Source organism: Vidua chalybeata, chromosome 21, assembly GCF_026979565.1.
Source record: "Vidua chalybeata isolate OUT-0048 chromosome 21, bVidCha1 merged haplotype, whole genome shotgun sequence".
Classification (NCBI taxonomy): Eukaryota; Metazoa; Chordata; class Aves; order Passeriformes; family Viduidae; genus Vidua; species Vidua chalybeata.
The window spans coordinates 9,708,570-9,721,740 of record NC_071550.1 but is presented as its reverse complement, the minus strand read 5'-3'; the positions used below and the strand labels follow the sequence as shown (position 1 = coordinate 9,721,740).

General features: G+C 52.6%; 2 protein-coding genes across 2 annotated transcripts; one reads left to right on the top strand and one right to left on the bottom strand.

The window, feature by feature from the left end:
• Positions 1–209: 209 nt before the first annotated feature.
• Positions 210–3,121, bottom strand: SSNA1 (SS nuclear autoantigen 1). Its single transcript, XM_053961927.1, has 3 exons — positions 3,039–3,121; positions 2,738–2,937; positions 210–427 (listed from the first exon to the last, which is right to left on the bottom strand). Exons 1-3 carry the CDS (start codon positions 3,088–3,090, stop codon positions 305–307), a joined length of 375 nt encoding a protein of 124 aa, XP_053817902.1. The 5' UTR covers positions 3,091–3,121; the 3' UTR covers positions 210–304.
• ANAPC2 (anaphase promoting complex subunit 2) lies at positions 3,114–12,952 on the top strand. The gene is made up of 13 exons (XM_053961926.1): positions 3,114–3,196; positions 3,974–4,596; positions 5,190–5,322; positions 7,808–7,982; positions 8,100–8,219; positions 8,694–8,811; positions 8,912–9,093; positions 9,243–9,384; positions 10,119–10,194; positions 10,763–10,966; positions 11,121–11,250; positions 11,534–11,769; positions 12,475–12,952. The coding sequence occupies exons 1-13, from the start codon at positions 3,131–3,133 to the stop codon at positions 12,685–12,687; spliced, it is 2,418 nt and encodes an 805-aa protein (XP_053817901.1). The 5' UTR covers positions 3,114–3,130; the 3' UTR covers positions 12,688–12,952.
• The last annotated feature ends 219 nt before the right edge of the window (positions 12,953–13,171 follow it).

Sequence of the window (13,171 nt, the reverse complement as noted above, 5' to 3'; positions counted from 1 at the left end):
GGTACTGGAGCTGCCTCCAGGTGGAGCAGGGTGAGGGCAGTCCTGAGGGCAGGAGCATCAGCTGATGGCTCACCTCCTGGGATGTGCCTCAGGACCGCTGTGCTCAAAATGAAGGGTATTTTTGTGTAAACGCCTACCCTGATCTGTAGCGTTGGAGGATCTGCTTTAGTGGGTCTCTGACTAATACCAAAGCACATCTGAAAGGAAAATTCACTTCTGCAAAACAGGCTTTTATTAAATGTGGCATCCTTGGACCACAAAGCAGCTCTCTGGCCAACGGGACATTCCAGGCTGAAGAAGAAGTTTAGGAATGCTTTTGTCGACGTATTCGTTGTCCTAATGAAGTGTTTTGTGGATCAATGGCTTTACCAAGATCCCCCATCTCCTTCTTCAGGACATCAAGCAATGTCTGAGAATTGTCCAGTATCTGGGAAAGAAATAAAAATAGCTTATTTTTACATAAACTGTTTCTCTTATGAATTCCCTTCCAATTCAGCTGATCTGCCTTACAGCAAGAGGGGCTATCCAGTCTTTCAGCCTCTAATTCCTGGTGATTTGTTATTCTGTCTCAGTGTGGGAGTATCTGTGGGAGAATTTCTCTGGTTTGTGTTCATATTCTGAACATGAAAGGCCTTAAGCAATTTATCTGCCTTGGAGCACAAGGCAGAGAACTTCCTGAAGCAGACTAGGGGGTTTTTGGTTGGTTTGGTGTTTTTTGGTTGGTTGGGTGGGTTTTTTTTTAAGGGAGATTTGGTATCAGGGCTTTTTAGACCAGTATTAAATTGTGCTTAGCTGACTCAGTTTCAACTCTTCCACTATTAAAACTGCATGTTTTGGGTTTGCGGCTTCAAGACTAACTCAAATCTACAGTGACCTTATGTCAGACTGGATCTGTTGTTAATTTTCTCCTATTTTTTTGCTCACAGTGTACATCATGTAACATCCCTACTTCCTATGCTCTAGGCTACAACATATTTAGGAGACCTTGCTGCCTGTCCACCTCACCAGTTAAAAATTGTAACACAGTGGACAATTGTAACCAAATGTGATGGTTATAGTCCCAAAAATAATTTATGTTCCTGTGAGTTCTTGGAAATCACCAAGTGATCAGAGAGGAGCTGAGGGAGTGCCCCACAGGATGAGGTGCTGGAAGAAGGTGAAATCCTGTGGGGGCTGGCAGAAGGCAGAGTGACAAACCAGGAAAGGAACTCTGTTACTTTCTGTCTGTAGGACACCAGCATCTCCTCCTCACCACCTCTTTCTACCTCCTGTGAGTGTCAGTTCATTTCAATAAACAGGAATTCATCTGTAGGCTGGGGGTATGACTTGGATCTCAGGTAAGGTTTCTTTTGAAAGGGGCTGTTTGTGTACCTTACAACATAGTTTTTAAGCTTTTAAATTTTTTTATGTGAGTTTCCCCTTTCTCTTCAAACCATCAGTTCTTGAAGGAGGTTGAAGAAATATCTCCAGCCTCATCTGAAAACTGATTGCCAGGGGAAAGCACTGACTTTGGGAGAGGAAAAGGAGCTGACACAGTAGTTGGTCACATTCAAAATGCAAATGGGAGGAGAATTTAGGCAGCAGGGAATAGGGGAAATAGTGTTTCTGACACAAACTCTGCCTGGTCACCAAGAGAAGGAAGATTGTCACTTATCTGAAAAGAGGCTGGGAGGATCCTTTTTTAAAGAAATAAAAGCTGTTGGTGTGTAATACAGACATGACCAGCTGTGGCCCTGTCTGTGGGGATCAAGCCCTGCCTGGCAGTGGCAGTAACACACACAGGGAAGGGGAATGAGTAGAGCTGTCTCAGGAACCAAAATGACAGTGCCAACCCTCGTGCTGTTTGCCTCCTTCCCACCCTTTACTACCCCAACAATTTGACTCTTTTAATGACACAGTTCCATTAAAAATGAAAGAAACTGCACTAAATATTGGGCTGGAAGAGTGGCAGGCCAACAACTCCATCATCACCATTGTTCTCTGCCTGAATTAGTAGGATTGTGGGTCAGTGTCATGTCTCTGGTTTCCTCTTTTCCCCCAGACCTTGGGTCTGACATGGTAATTTTTAGGGGTCTGTTCCAAAAGCCATTTTTGATGTATTTGGACAATAAAGTTTGCCCAAGCCCAGGCAGCACCAAAACAATCCTCAACCCAACCCTCTCATGATGGGGTCCGTTTGCCAGAGCTGCATCCCAGGCCTGGGAAGTTGTTTTGGCTGCAGTGCTATGACCCAGGGAGGGGTGGTGGGTCATCGAGGTGCTCCCAACCTACCTTCAGGTAAATACAGACTGAGTTCACACATATGTACATACATACAGATATATATATATATATATATATATATATATGTATGTATATGCCAAACCTCCCCTGACACACCGTTAGGGAAAGGTTCTTCCCCCAGAGGGTGCTGGCACTGCCCAGGCTCCCCAGGGAATGGGCACGGCCCCGAGGCTGCCAGAGCTCCAGGAGCGTTCGGCCAGCGCTGCCAGGGATGCCCAGGGTGGGGTTGTTGGGGGGTCTGGGCAGGGACAGGGGCTGCACTGGATGATCCTTGTCCACCTCTGGTTATTCTGATTCAGTGATTCCCTCGAGTCCTGTCCCTGGTCAGAGACAGCAGAGATCGCTGCCGTCCCTCCTCCTCCTCTCAGGAGGAAGCTGCACAGGGCGATGTCCCCTCCTCTCCTCCAGCCTCAAGAACACACCAAGCGCCCTCAGCGCTGCTCGCTGTCAGTACCTGCCCGGAGGCTATGTCCATCTCGGCGATGGTGCGGTCGATGTGGGCTCGGGTGGACCGGAGCCCCGCCAGGTTCTCGCTGGTGTCAGACAAGCGCCGGGAGAGCGTCGCGATCCGCGCCTGCAGCCGGTCCCGCTCCGCCTCCTCGGCCCGGATCCGCCCGCTCAGCTCGTCACGCCGGGCGCGCAGCTCTGACAGCCCTGCGGGGCGGCACCGTCACAGCGGGGCGGCACCGTCAGACGGGCCCGCGCACCCTGCCCGGCTCCTGCCCCGGCCCCGCTCGCCCCCCGGCCCCGCTCACCCTCCCGCAGCGCCGCGTGGTGCCCCTGCAGCGCGGCTCCGGTGCCGCTCATCTCGGCGGCCGGCGCCGCTCCGCCCCTTCCTGCGGCCCGAATGGAGCTCTCGGCCGCCTGGCACACGCTCAGCACGGCGCTGGTGCCGCCCGCCGCGCTGGGGCTGGTGAGCGGGGACCCCGCGGGGATCGCTGCGCTCCGCCGGGCCCGGGGCAGGCCCGACCCGCCGCCCCCGGGATGCTCCGGCCTCGGCTCCTCCCCGGCCGGGCCTCTCCGGCTCTGGGTCCGCGGGGCGGGTGGGAGCTGCTGGGGCCGGGGAGAAACGGCCGGAGCTGAGGGAGGAACGGCCGGGGCCGGGGAGAAACGGCCGGAGCTGAGGGAGGAACGGCCGGGGCCGGGGGGAAAACGGTCGGGGCTGAGGGAGGAAAGGCCGGGGCCGGGGGGAAAACGGTCGGGGCTGAGGGAGGAAAGGCCGGGGCCGGGTGAGGAACGGCCGGAGCTGCCGGGGCGGGGAGGAGGGGAAGGGGCTCGTGGGTGTGCGGAGATGCTGGGGGCTGTCAGGGAAGGGCCGCGGGCCCAGCCGCCCTCTCTCTCTGTCACCCCAACCAGGAGCGGGACCAAAAGGCCACAGCTTGCCCGGCCGTGCTGGGGCTGTGCTCCTGCTCCGTCTGAGGGAGCTGGCGGCCAAGGAAGGGTTTTGCTCCAGAGCCCGGCATTTTGGGCAGCCAAGGGTGGCTCGCAGCATTTCCACCAGCACCTGTGTCCTGCAGCAGCCACCAGCAGGGACAGCAGTGATGTGTGCGGTGTGAGCCCTGGGCATCCAGCGGTGTGCTGAGACCCCGGCAGATCGCCACGGAGGAGCAGCATCCCCCCAGTGCAGTTTGACAGCAGAGTCCCTATGTGCTGCACCAAATGCTTAGCTGCTGTTCCCTCCACTTTCCAGGCAGCCCCGAGGCCCAAAGCTGCAGGGCCGCTGCAGGATGCCGAGCTCCGGGCAGCCCTGGACGTGCTGCAGTGCTACGACTTGCACTCCATTGTGGAGGAGTGGTTCATCGAGGTGCTGCAGACTGACCTGCAGGTGAACATTGGCCCCGAGTTCTGGAACTGCATTGGCCAGTATGAGAACACAGCCGAGGAGCCCCAGTGCGCTGCACTGCTTCTGGACGCCTTCAGTCGGCTCAGGTGCCACCTGGAGCCCTACCTGAACAGCCTGGAGCTCCTGGAGCAGTGGACCAAGGCAGGCCTGCTCCTGGGCACAGGCGCTCAGACGCTGCAGGAGAAGGTCTACACCATGTTCAAAGCTATCCTCTTCTTCTCCACGACCAAATCCTTCCAGGAGATGATCCAGCAGTTCTACAGCCGCACATTCAGGATATACATGCGGCAGTGGAAGAAAGGAGAAGATGGAATGAATGAGTGTGAGAGCAGCATGAGTGAGACTGAGCAGGAGAGTGACCCAGAGGAGGGTGGAGGAGAGGGCCAGCTCTGTGCAGGCTGCAGCAGCAAGAGGGAGCAGTGCTGGTGCCCTGAAGCCATGGAGCAGTTCCAGCAGCTCAATGACATTCTGTAGGTATCTCATGGGGTAGTGGCTGTCACTTGGAGCAAGGGGTGTCTGGATGGGGAGCAGTAGCAGGTTTTATTGATCCCTGAGAACAGGAGTAGCTGTGTGAGGTCAGGCTGTCTCATAGAGGTGAGTAGAGAACTCAACATGGACTTTCTGCTTTCAACTGGTGGTTGAACAAGAGCAGATCTTTAGACAGAAAGTTCCTCCCCTGGATATAAGAATATCCTCCTCTTGCTCTGAGGCCTCTGACCGCAAAGAAGCAAACCAGTGCAAGGTGTCCCTGCCCATGTCAGGGGTTTGGACTAGGTGATCTTTAAGATCTCTTCCACTCCAAACTATTCTCTGATTCTATGAAACTCTTCTAAATGAAAAAGCTTTTGATGGCTTTATATAATGTCTGTAAGGAAGATGGGATAGCAGTAGTGCCATGTGTTGCATACATAGTGCATCTGTGTGGGCTGTCAGAGCATGTGGCCCGAGCTGGGCCTGCCTCTGTGGAATTTACAGGGAGGGTGGTGCCTTCAGGTATCAGATTTTCTTGATTTGCTGGTGCCTTTGCTCCTACACGCTCCTGACGGTGTCCCTGTGCCCGCAGCCGCCGCCTGAATTTGCTGGAGAGGGTGAGTGCTGACGCTGTCACCACCATCCTGCACAGGATGATCGAGGAGAGGATGGAGCAGCGCTGCCGTGGGGAGTATGAGCACTCCTTCCTCAACGAGTTCCAGGAGGTAAGGCAGGTGTGGGGGCAGTGAGAGTCCTCCTTGGAAGATCACAGAATTCACAGAATCACTGGTCTGGAAGAGACCTTAAAAATTATTGAGTCCAACCCATCCCCAACCCCTCAGCTAAACCCTGGCACCCAGTGCCACATCCAGGCTTGTTTTAAACACACCCAGGGATGGTGACTCCACCACCTCCCTGGGCAGCCATTCCAGAACTTTATCACCCTTTCTGTGAAAAACTTTCTAATATCCAACCTAAATTTCCTTTGGCACAGCTTGAGACTGAGTCCTCTGGTTCTGCCAGTTGCTGCCTGGTGAAAGAGACCAACCCTCACCTGGCTACAACCACCTTTCAGGGAGCGGTAGAGAGTGATAAGGATGTGCAGCTGTTGTTGGTTTTTAGCAGCTCAGGCTAAAAGCACATTCCAACTTAAAACGCCTGGTCCAGGGTTATGACTTCACCATGCCTGGCAGAAGAGGTGGCTAAAACTTCCTATTTCAGCTGATGCTGGAGGGGAAGGTTTGCTCTGACCTGTGCATGAAGGACTGTGACATTTCACCTCATGATGTCTGTAGTAATGAAGGAATTTTTGTGGTTCCAGTTTACAAACCACAAGATCAACAAGTGCCACCTGGCCTGCAGAGGGTCCTCCCTCTGTGTAGGTGAGCCCATAATTAGAATTTCTGTGGCTGTTTTCAGTCCTCTTTCACATTCCCTTGTAAAACTGGAAGTAAGGATAAGGGAGGATACTCTGGTATTGATCTCACCAGTGGCCACAGAGAGAATTAAAATCTTTCTTTGCAGCTATCCAGATGCTTTGCTGCTATTTCAACTAAGTTTGTGTTGAGCTGTTTACCCACCATGACTTTAAAATAAAGTTCTTCTCCAGGTTATGGCTCCTCCAGGACACAATCCTGAGCTCAGTGCTCCTTGCCCATGACCTTGCATTTGCCTGTGCTGGAGAGCTAGGCCTGTAGCCAGGTTCCCATGCAAGCCAGACACCCTGGATCCCTCACCCTTTGCCATGCCAACTGTTTTTGTTGCCTGCAAACATCAGGAATCTTTTTGTGTTTACTTCCTTTTGGTTGTTATGCAACACTTTCTTCACTGCACCTCGTGTGAAATGCTTTTGGATGACTTGGAGGTTGTTTAAGGATATTTTCAGGGCATTACAGAAAACACAACTGCATTCTGCTCATCAGATGCTGCCCTTGCTTCCACCTCTTGTTTGGCCTTAGAATGTTGGAGCATGTCAGGATTAGGTAGAAGTAATTTTAAGGGAAAAAAAAAAAAAGCACAGGCCTGGAAATCTAAAGGTTAAAATAGAGAAGTGTGAGAAACAGCTCACTGAAAATTACAGGTGCTGAGGACAAAGCCTCTTTGCCAGCAAAGCAGCAGCTGCCTGGAGTGTCAGGTCACAATCAGGCTGTAACAGGAGCACTCAGGGAAGATAAACTCAAGGGGAAGAATGGGTTGGTTTGATAATAATTCCTTAAAATCGTCTTGCTTTGCATCAGTTATAGTCCTGTCCTTCTGTCCTTTAGGGGAATTCTTTATCAGCTTCCCCACAGTTTTGCCCAGGTGTTTGTAGTACTCAGGTTTATCCTGGCAGAACTTGTGCATTTCTTCAGTGTTTCCTCAGTCGAGTAGGTAATTAAAAATAAATATCAGCAAACCAAACCTTGACTTAGCATTTTTGTTTCAGGCTGTCAGAATCTATTAAAAAAATACTAATATCTAGTATTAGAGTGGCAGTAGAATATCTTTTAGTATAATGGTACTCAAATACTATCCCAGAAAGTAGCATATATTTGCTAATTGATGAGGGGGAAAAAAGGCAGTTATATTAAACATCTGGATATTGTAATTGGGTACATTTGAAATTTTACAATTACACATTTCTCACTAAAGCTCAGATATAAAAAAATAACCTTCTTATGCTCTCTGTTAAGGTTTTTATTTTATAATTCAGTGACAAGGCTGGTATTTGGATTTCAAATGCCTGAGTTGTGTTGGGTATCTGTGACTTCTTGGGATACCTTGTTTGCTTTTCACTGATTTCAGGAACCATAGAAATTTTGGGTCAAGGATGGTGTAATGGGCAATTTGCTCATTTTCTTATGAATGGGACAGTTCTGCAGGTATAGAATGGGGTAAAACTCTGCAAGAATGAAATAGGCTGCAAGTTTTGGAGTAAACCCTGTCCTTTTTGGAGCCCAGTGCCTGCACACAGTTCGTGGTCACCCCTTATCTTCTCACACCCAGCTGCACAGTCTATATCCTGTATATTTAGTTAAAGTTCCAATTCTTTCAGCTGGGCTTTCCCCAGCTATAACCCAGGCTGGGGCACATTTGAGGAGCAGCTGGGGGTGATACTGTCCTGGTCCAGCTGCCCCTTTCTGCCGGCTGTGGTGGCTGCCTGGGGTAGGTTGGGATGTGGCTGTGCATCCAGCTCTGTGTTCACATCTGTCTCTCCCTCTTGTCATGCAGTGGATAGAGAAGGTGATTGGGTGGCTCAGCAGGGTGTTCCTGCAGGATGGCTCCTTGGCACAGTCCTCCCCAGAAGCCAGCAGCACCCTGAAACGCTGGCGCTGCCACGTCCAGAGGTTCTTCTACCGCATCTACGCCAGCATGCGCATCGAGGAGCTCTTCAGCATCATCCGAGGTGCTTCACCCTTGAGCTGGGACTGCATGGGTGACAGATCTCTCTGATGTGCCACACTGCCTACCCCTGCCTCCCCTCAGAGCCTGGCACTGCTCCTGATCACTGCTTGGTTTGCAGATTTCCCAGAGTCAAAGCCTGCTGTGGAAGACCTCAAGTTCTGCCTGGAAAGGACTAACCAGAGGCAGCAGCTGCTCAGCTCCCTGAAAAGTGCTCTGGAAATGAGACTTCTGCACCCTGGTGGGTTTTACATCCTTGTCTGTGTCCTGACACAGTGAGGAGTCTGGCACGAGTGGGGATCTACTTGGAGCTGGTTTGGGTTCCTTTTTGAGGAATGAGGGGCAGTCACCGTGCCCATCACACATTCTTTGTGTTCAAGTGGGCATGGCAACAGCTGCTGATGGCATCCCAGCCCCCTTTCGCCTCATGTTTACACTATGGCCAGGAGCACAAAGTTTATCTTTGGTCCAGGTGGGCAAAGGCTTCTTAAAGGTAAAGGCTAAGTTAGGGCTCAGCTCTGAGCCTCCGTTCATGCTCAGAACTGGTTTCTCAGGCGCATGGATGTGATCTGCCCCATTGCCTTGGGCAGTAGGGCAGCAAGCCCTCCTCCTCCCACACCACAGATAGAACAGAGGGCTTGGACCATCCAAACCCCTTCTATCCAAGCCAGTCCTGTGCTGCAGGACTCTGACTCCCTCTGCTCCTCTCCTGTAGGAGTCAACACCTCTGACATCATCACTCTGTATATTTCGGCCATCAAGGCCCTGCGGGAGCTGGACCCTTCCATGGTTATCCTGGAGGTCGCCTGTGAGCCCATCAGGAAGTATCTGAGGTAGGAAGTGTGTGGGGCAGTCTGACACATCCCCTTTCCCTCCCCTTCCCTCACTCACTCTTCCCCTTCCCCCTTGCTCTGGTTCCGTTGCCGCTGGCAGGACTCGGGAGGACACAGTGCGGCAGATCGTGGCTGGTCTCACGGGGGATGCTGAGGGCTCGGGTGACCTGGCAAACGAGCTCTCCAAAGCTGACCCAGTGACCCTGGAGAACGGCCAGGAGAGTGATGATGACATCTCAGAGCCAGGGGACTGGGTTCCTGACCCAGTCGATGCAGATCCAGGTGAGATGCCAAGCCCAGCAGTCCTGGCAGCCGGCTGGTTTCCCTGGTGGCTGTAGCCTTGAGCAGCTCATTTGCTGGTCTTCTGGAGCTGGGCTGGGCTGGGGCAGGTCCCTGTTAATCTCACACTGTTGTCTGCTGGATTCCACCAGGGAAATCAAGCTCCAAGCGTCGCTCCTCAGACATCATCAGCCTCCTGGTGAGCATCTACGGCAGCAAGGACCTGTTCATCAACGAGTACCGCACGCTGCTGGCTGACCGGCTGCTGCACCAGTTCAACTACAGTGCTGAGAGGTGAGGCCCCAGTGCCCAGACCCGTGGCCAAAATCACCCAAGTTTTCTTTTACCTGCTGTCTGAAGGGTAGAGCCTTCCGACTCAGTCCTGTCAACAGCTGTTTGTGGAGCCAGGAGTGCCTTTGGCTATTTCCTTTGCAGTTTTGAGTTTGCCTCTAGAATTGCATGCTCAGTCTTGCTCTTGGCTTGTGCTGATAGAGCAGCTTGTAGGAATTTGGAGGCACTGACATGCTCTTAGCTCCATCCCACATGTTGTGATGGCCCCCCCAAATGGAAGGGATGGAAGATATGTGTTTCTGAAACAGAAAGTTCCACCTGAACATGAGGAAGAACTCCTTTGCTGTGAAGTGACTGAGTAGTGGAACAGGAGCCCAGAGAGGCTGTGGGGTCCCTTCCCTGGAGGTACTCCAAACCCATCTGGACACAACCCTGAGTGACTGTCCAGGGGACCCTGCTTGAGCAAGAAGGTGGGACTGGATGAGCTCCAGTGGTCCCTTCCAGCCTGAACCATTCTGGGATTCTGTCTTCAAAAAGCTGCTGACCTAGTGGAGGTGGCTGTTCCTCACTTGGATACCAGGAGCCATCCTGGGCAGACACTGTGCCTTGCAAGGCTTCCTAGGAAGAGCACCTTGTGCCAGGGACTTCATTTCTTTCCCTCTGTGATGAGAGGTGGAGGCCAAGCCAGGTTTGTCCATGAGAGGGCCCCATCCCTGACCTGCTGTGTCTCTTTCCAGGGAAATCCGTAACGTGGAACTGCTGAAGCTGAGGTTTGGTGAAGCTCAGATGCACTACTGTGAAGTCATGTTAAAAGTAACTCCTATTATTTTTTAATTCAAGTCCTGGGTGTTTGAGCCCATTGGGGAAGGGGAGGGACTTGAGGAGTGACCCAAAAAGGGTCTTTTAGGAAAGAGAGGGTTCCAGAATGCCAGTGAGGGGCTGATTTGTGACAGGCAGAAGTGCATTTAAATCATGTCTGTTTTTAAGCCCTGTGGGTTGGATTATCACCTCTGGGGAGTGGTTACTCTGGTGCTGCTGTCTCTCCTGCCCTTCCTGCACTATCCTGGCATTGAAGATGTCCAGCTCCTCTGGGGTTGGGACTCCAGAGTTTGATTCTTTTGGAGCACTCAAGGGAGAACACAGGTGTGGAGGGCCTTCAGTGAAGGCAATGTTGAGTTGTAACCCCTTCCTCTAACGTCCTCACAAATTCTTCTGAGTATGTAGCAGACTTCCAAGTAGACACACATGATCATGTCCTTTCCAGTGTCCCCATTGTCGTTTGGAGAGAACGCTGTTCACCTTGTTTAAGCCTCTCCTTCACTAATGGTTGGCACTAGCTCTGAAGGGAAGGAGCCACCTCAGCCTCCCGTGCCTGTTGCAGGACATGGCCGATTCACGGCGCATTAACGCCAACATTCGGGATGAGGAAGAGAAGCTTCCTGAGGAGGAGAGGCCTCCCTTCAGCCTCGTGGCCATTATCCTGTCCAGTGAGTTCTGGCCACCACTCAAAGAAGAGAAGCTGGAGCTTCCAGAGCAGGTCAAGGAAGCCATGGAAGCATATTCCAAGAAGTATGAGAAATTAAAGGTGAGGCCACCTTAACCCTCCTTATGAAAGCTTTATGCAGTCCCCTTTAGCTGCTGGTTGGCCCACACTGTTACAGTGGGGTTTGCAGTAACCCAGCACTTAGTGGTTCCTGCTGGGAGATCTGCTATGAGCAGCTGCTTCCCCCTTTTCCCAGGCCATGAGGACCCTGAACTGGAAGTACCACCTGGGGCTGGTGAGCCTGGATGTGGAGCTGGCTGATCGCACGCTCTCCCTGTCTGTGTCTCCTGTGCACGCTGCCATCATCCTGCACTTCCAGACCAAGAGTGAGTGCTGTGGAACCCCTGTCTGTGCTTCCATGGTTGGGAAAGCCACGTTCCTTGGGTAGCTGGAGGCTCTGAGAGCTCTGGCAGGAGGACCAAGCCGTGGTGCATGAGTTTGGATCTCCCCCAGGGTCTCCAGCACCCAGCAGGGCCACAGCTCTGCACCCCTCTACTTGCTCCTGGCAGTGCCTCCCTGCCTTACCCAGCTTCCCACCAAATCCTGGCAGGCTTGGGTGTGGGAAGTGCCTGTTCTCCATCTCCTCTCTGATCCCCGTGGTCTCTGCAGGCACCTGGACACTGACAGAGCTGAGTGAGGTGCTCAAGGTGCCTGTGACTTCACTGAAGAGGAAGATGACGCTGTGGCTGCAGCAGGGAGTCCTGCGGGAAGAGCCCGAGGGCACCTTCACCGTCATTGAGGAGGAGCAGAAGGACCAGGTGGAGAAGGTTGTTCTGATTGACAGTGATGAGGAGGGGGACTCTGCCATGGCCTCACAGGCTGACCAGAAGGAGGAGGAGCTGCAGGTACCTGTCCCTGTGGTGATGCAAACATCCTGTATTTTGGGTTTGGAGAATCTGATCAAGATGATGGATTCAATTTGCACTGTGGATTCACATTTTCCACTGCAAGTGGCTGAGTCCAGCACAAACATTTGGGTTTTGAAGTGGGTATCTCTTGGTTAATCTCTTGGTGCTGGATCACAGCCTTCCCTCCAGACAAGTGCCCAGCTGCTGAGTCAGGGAACTATTTGGAAATCTCAAAATTGGTTTATTTCAGTTTAAAAAAAGAAAAACGTCCGAGACATGATTTCATATTTGAAAATAGTCATAACTTGTTTGGCTACACCCGAGCAACACTTTTTTGGCACTTCTGACTGGCCAAAAGACTTACCCAGCACTAACAGCTGGATCTCTGCCTTCTCTCTGTTGTGGTTCCTGGACATTTCCAGTGCCTTTCCTGCCTGTGACTCACTTTGTGCCTGTGTGTTGTGCAACACAGCATTGTCATACCGGTGTTCATCCACAGAGGGTCATGTGTGTGCTGCACGTCAGATTTCACTGTCTGGCTCTATGTCCCAGCACTTTGCTGCTATTCTTGGATATGCCCTGTTTAGAGACCCCATGCTCATGGCTGTGAGAGCAGAACTTACTGCCAGCTGCATCCCTGCCTTGTTTTTGGGGTATTTGCTTTATGCTGTAATGTCAGTCACTCACTGTGTCCCTCTGCAGCTGTTCTGGACGTACATCCAGGCCATGCTGACCAACCTGGAGAGCCTGTCCCTGGAGAGGATTCACAGCATGCTCAAGATGTTTGTGATGACTGGCCCCGTGGTTACCGAGATCGACATCCAGGAGCTGCAGGGATTCCTGCAGAAGAAGGTCCGGGACCAGCAGCTCATCTACTCAGGGGGGGTCTATCGCCTGCCCAAGAACTGCAACTGATCCTGGCAGTGTCCCTGCCCCCCTGGGCACTCCTGCCTGTGCCTGAGCTCTGCTCCAAAGTGCCACCAGCTCTCAGTGTCCTGCTGGGGGGTTCTCTGCCCTGAGGGTTTGCTGTACCCAAGCGGGGGTCCCTTTCCACATGGAGGCAGTTCAGCAGCAGCCTGGACACCCCACAACGTCTGGGTCTGCTCCCCACATTCCTTCCTCCCCTACCTGAGTAGCTGGGACCACCTCCCTGGTTAATAAATAACAGTAGGCTCCTTTTTCCAATGGTGCCAACTCTTCTTTCCTCTTGGCACCTCCCCATGCTGGAAGGGCAGGCAGGAAACTCCCCAGTCTGCTGGGCACCATCCTCCTTTCCTTAGGTCTCCCAGGAGGTTTTGGGAGGGGGCTCTTGGCTCCAGCTGGTGTCTGGGGCTCTGTGTGTGGCTAAGGCAGTGTCTTGCAGCTGGATGTGATGAGTGAGACCCTGCCCAAAAACAAG

Coding starts and splice junctions, on each gene's coding strand:
- SSNA1 (XM_053961927.1), bottom strand. CDS start 3,090: ATGAGCGGCACCGGAGCCGCGCTGCAGGGGCACCACGCGGCGCTGCGG. Junction 2,938..3,038: donor CCACGCGGCGCTGCGGGAGG/GTGAGCGGGGCC, acceptor GCCGCCCCGCAG/GGCTGTCAGAGCTGCGCGCC. Junction 428..2,737: donor TGGACATAGCCTCCGGGCAG/GTACTGACAGCG, acceptor TTTCTTTCCCAG/ATACTGGACAATTCTCAGAC.
- ANAPC2 (XM_053961926.1), top strand. CDS start 3,131: ATGGAGCTCTCGGCCGCCTGGCACACGCTCAGCACGGCGCTGGTGCCG. Junction 8,220..8,693: donor AATGAGACTTCTGCACCCTG/GTGGGTTTTACA, acceptor CCTCTCCTGTAG/GAGTCAACACCTCTGACATC. Junction 11,770..12,474: donor AGAAGGAGGAGGAGCTGCAG/GTACCTGTCCCT, acceptor GTCCCTCTGCAG/CTGTTCTGGACGTACATCCA.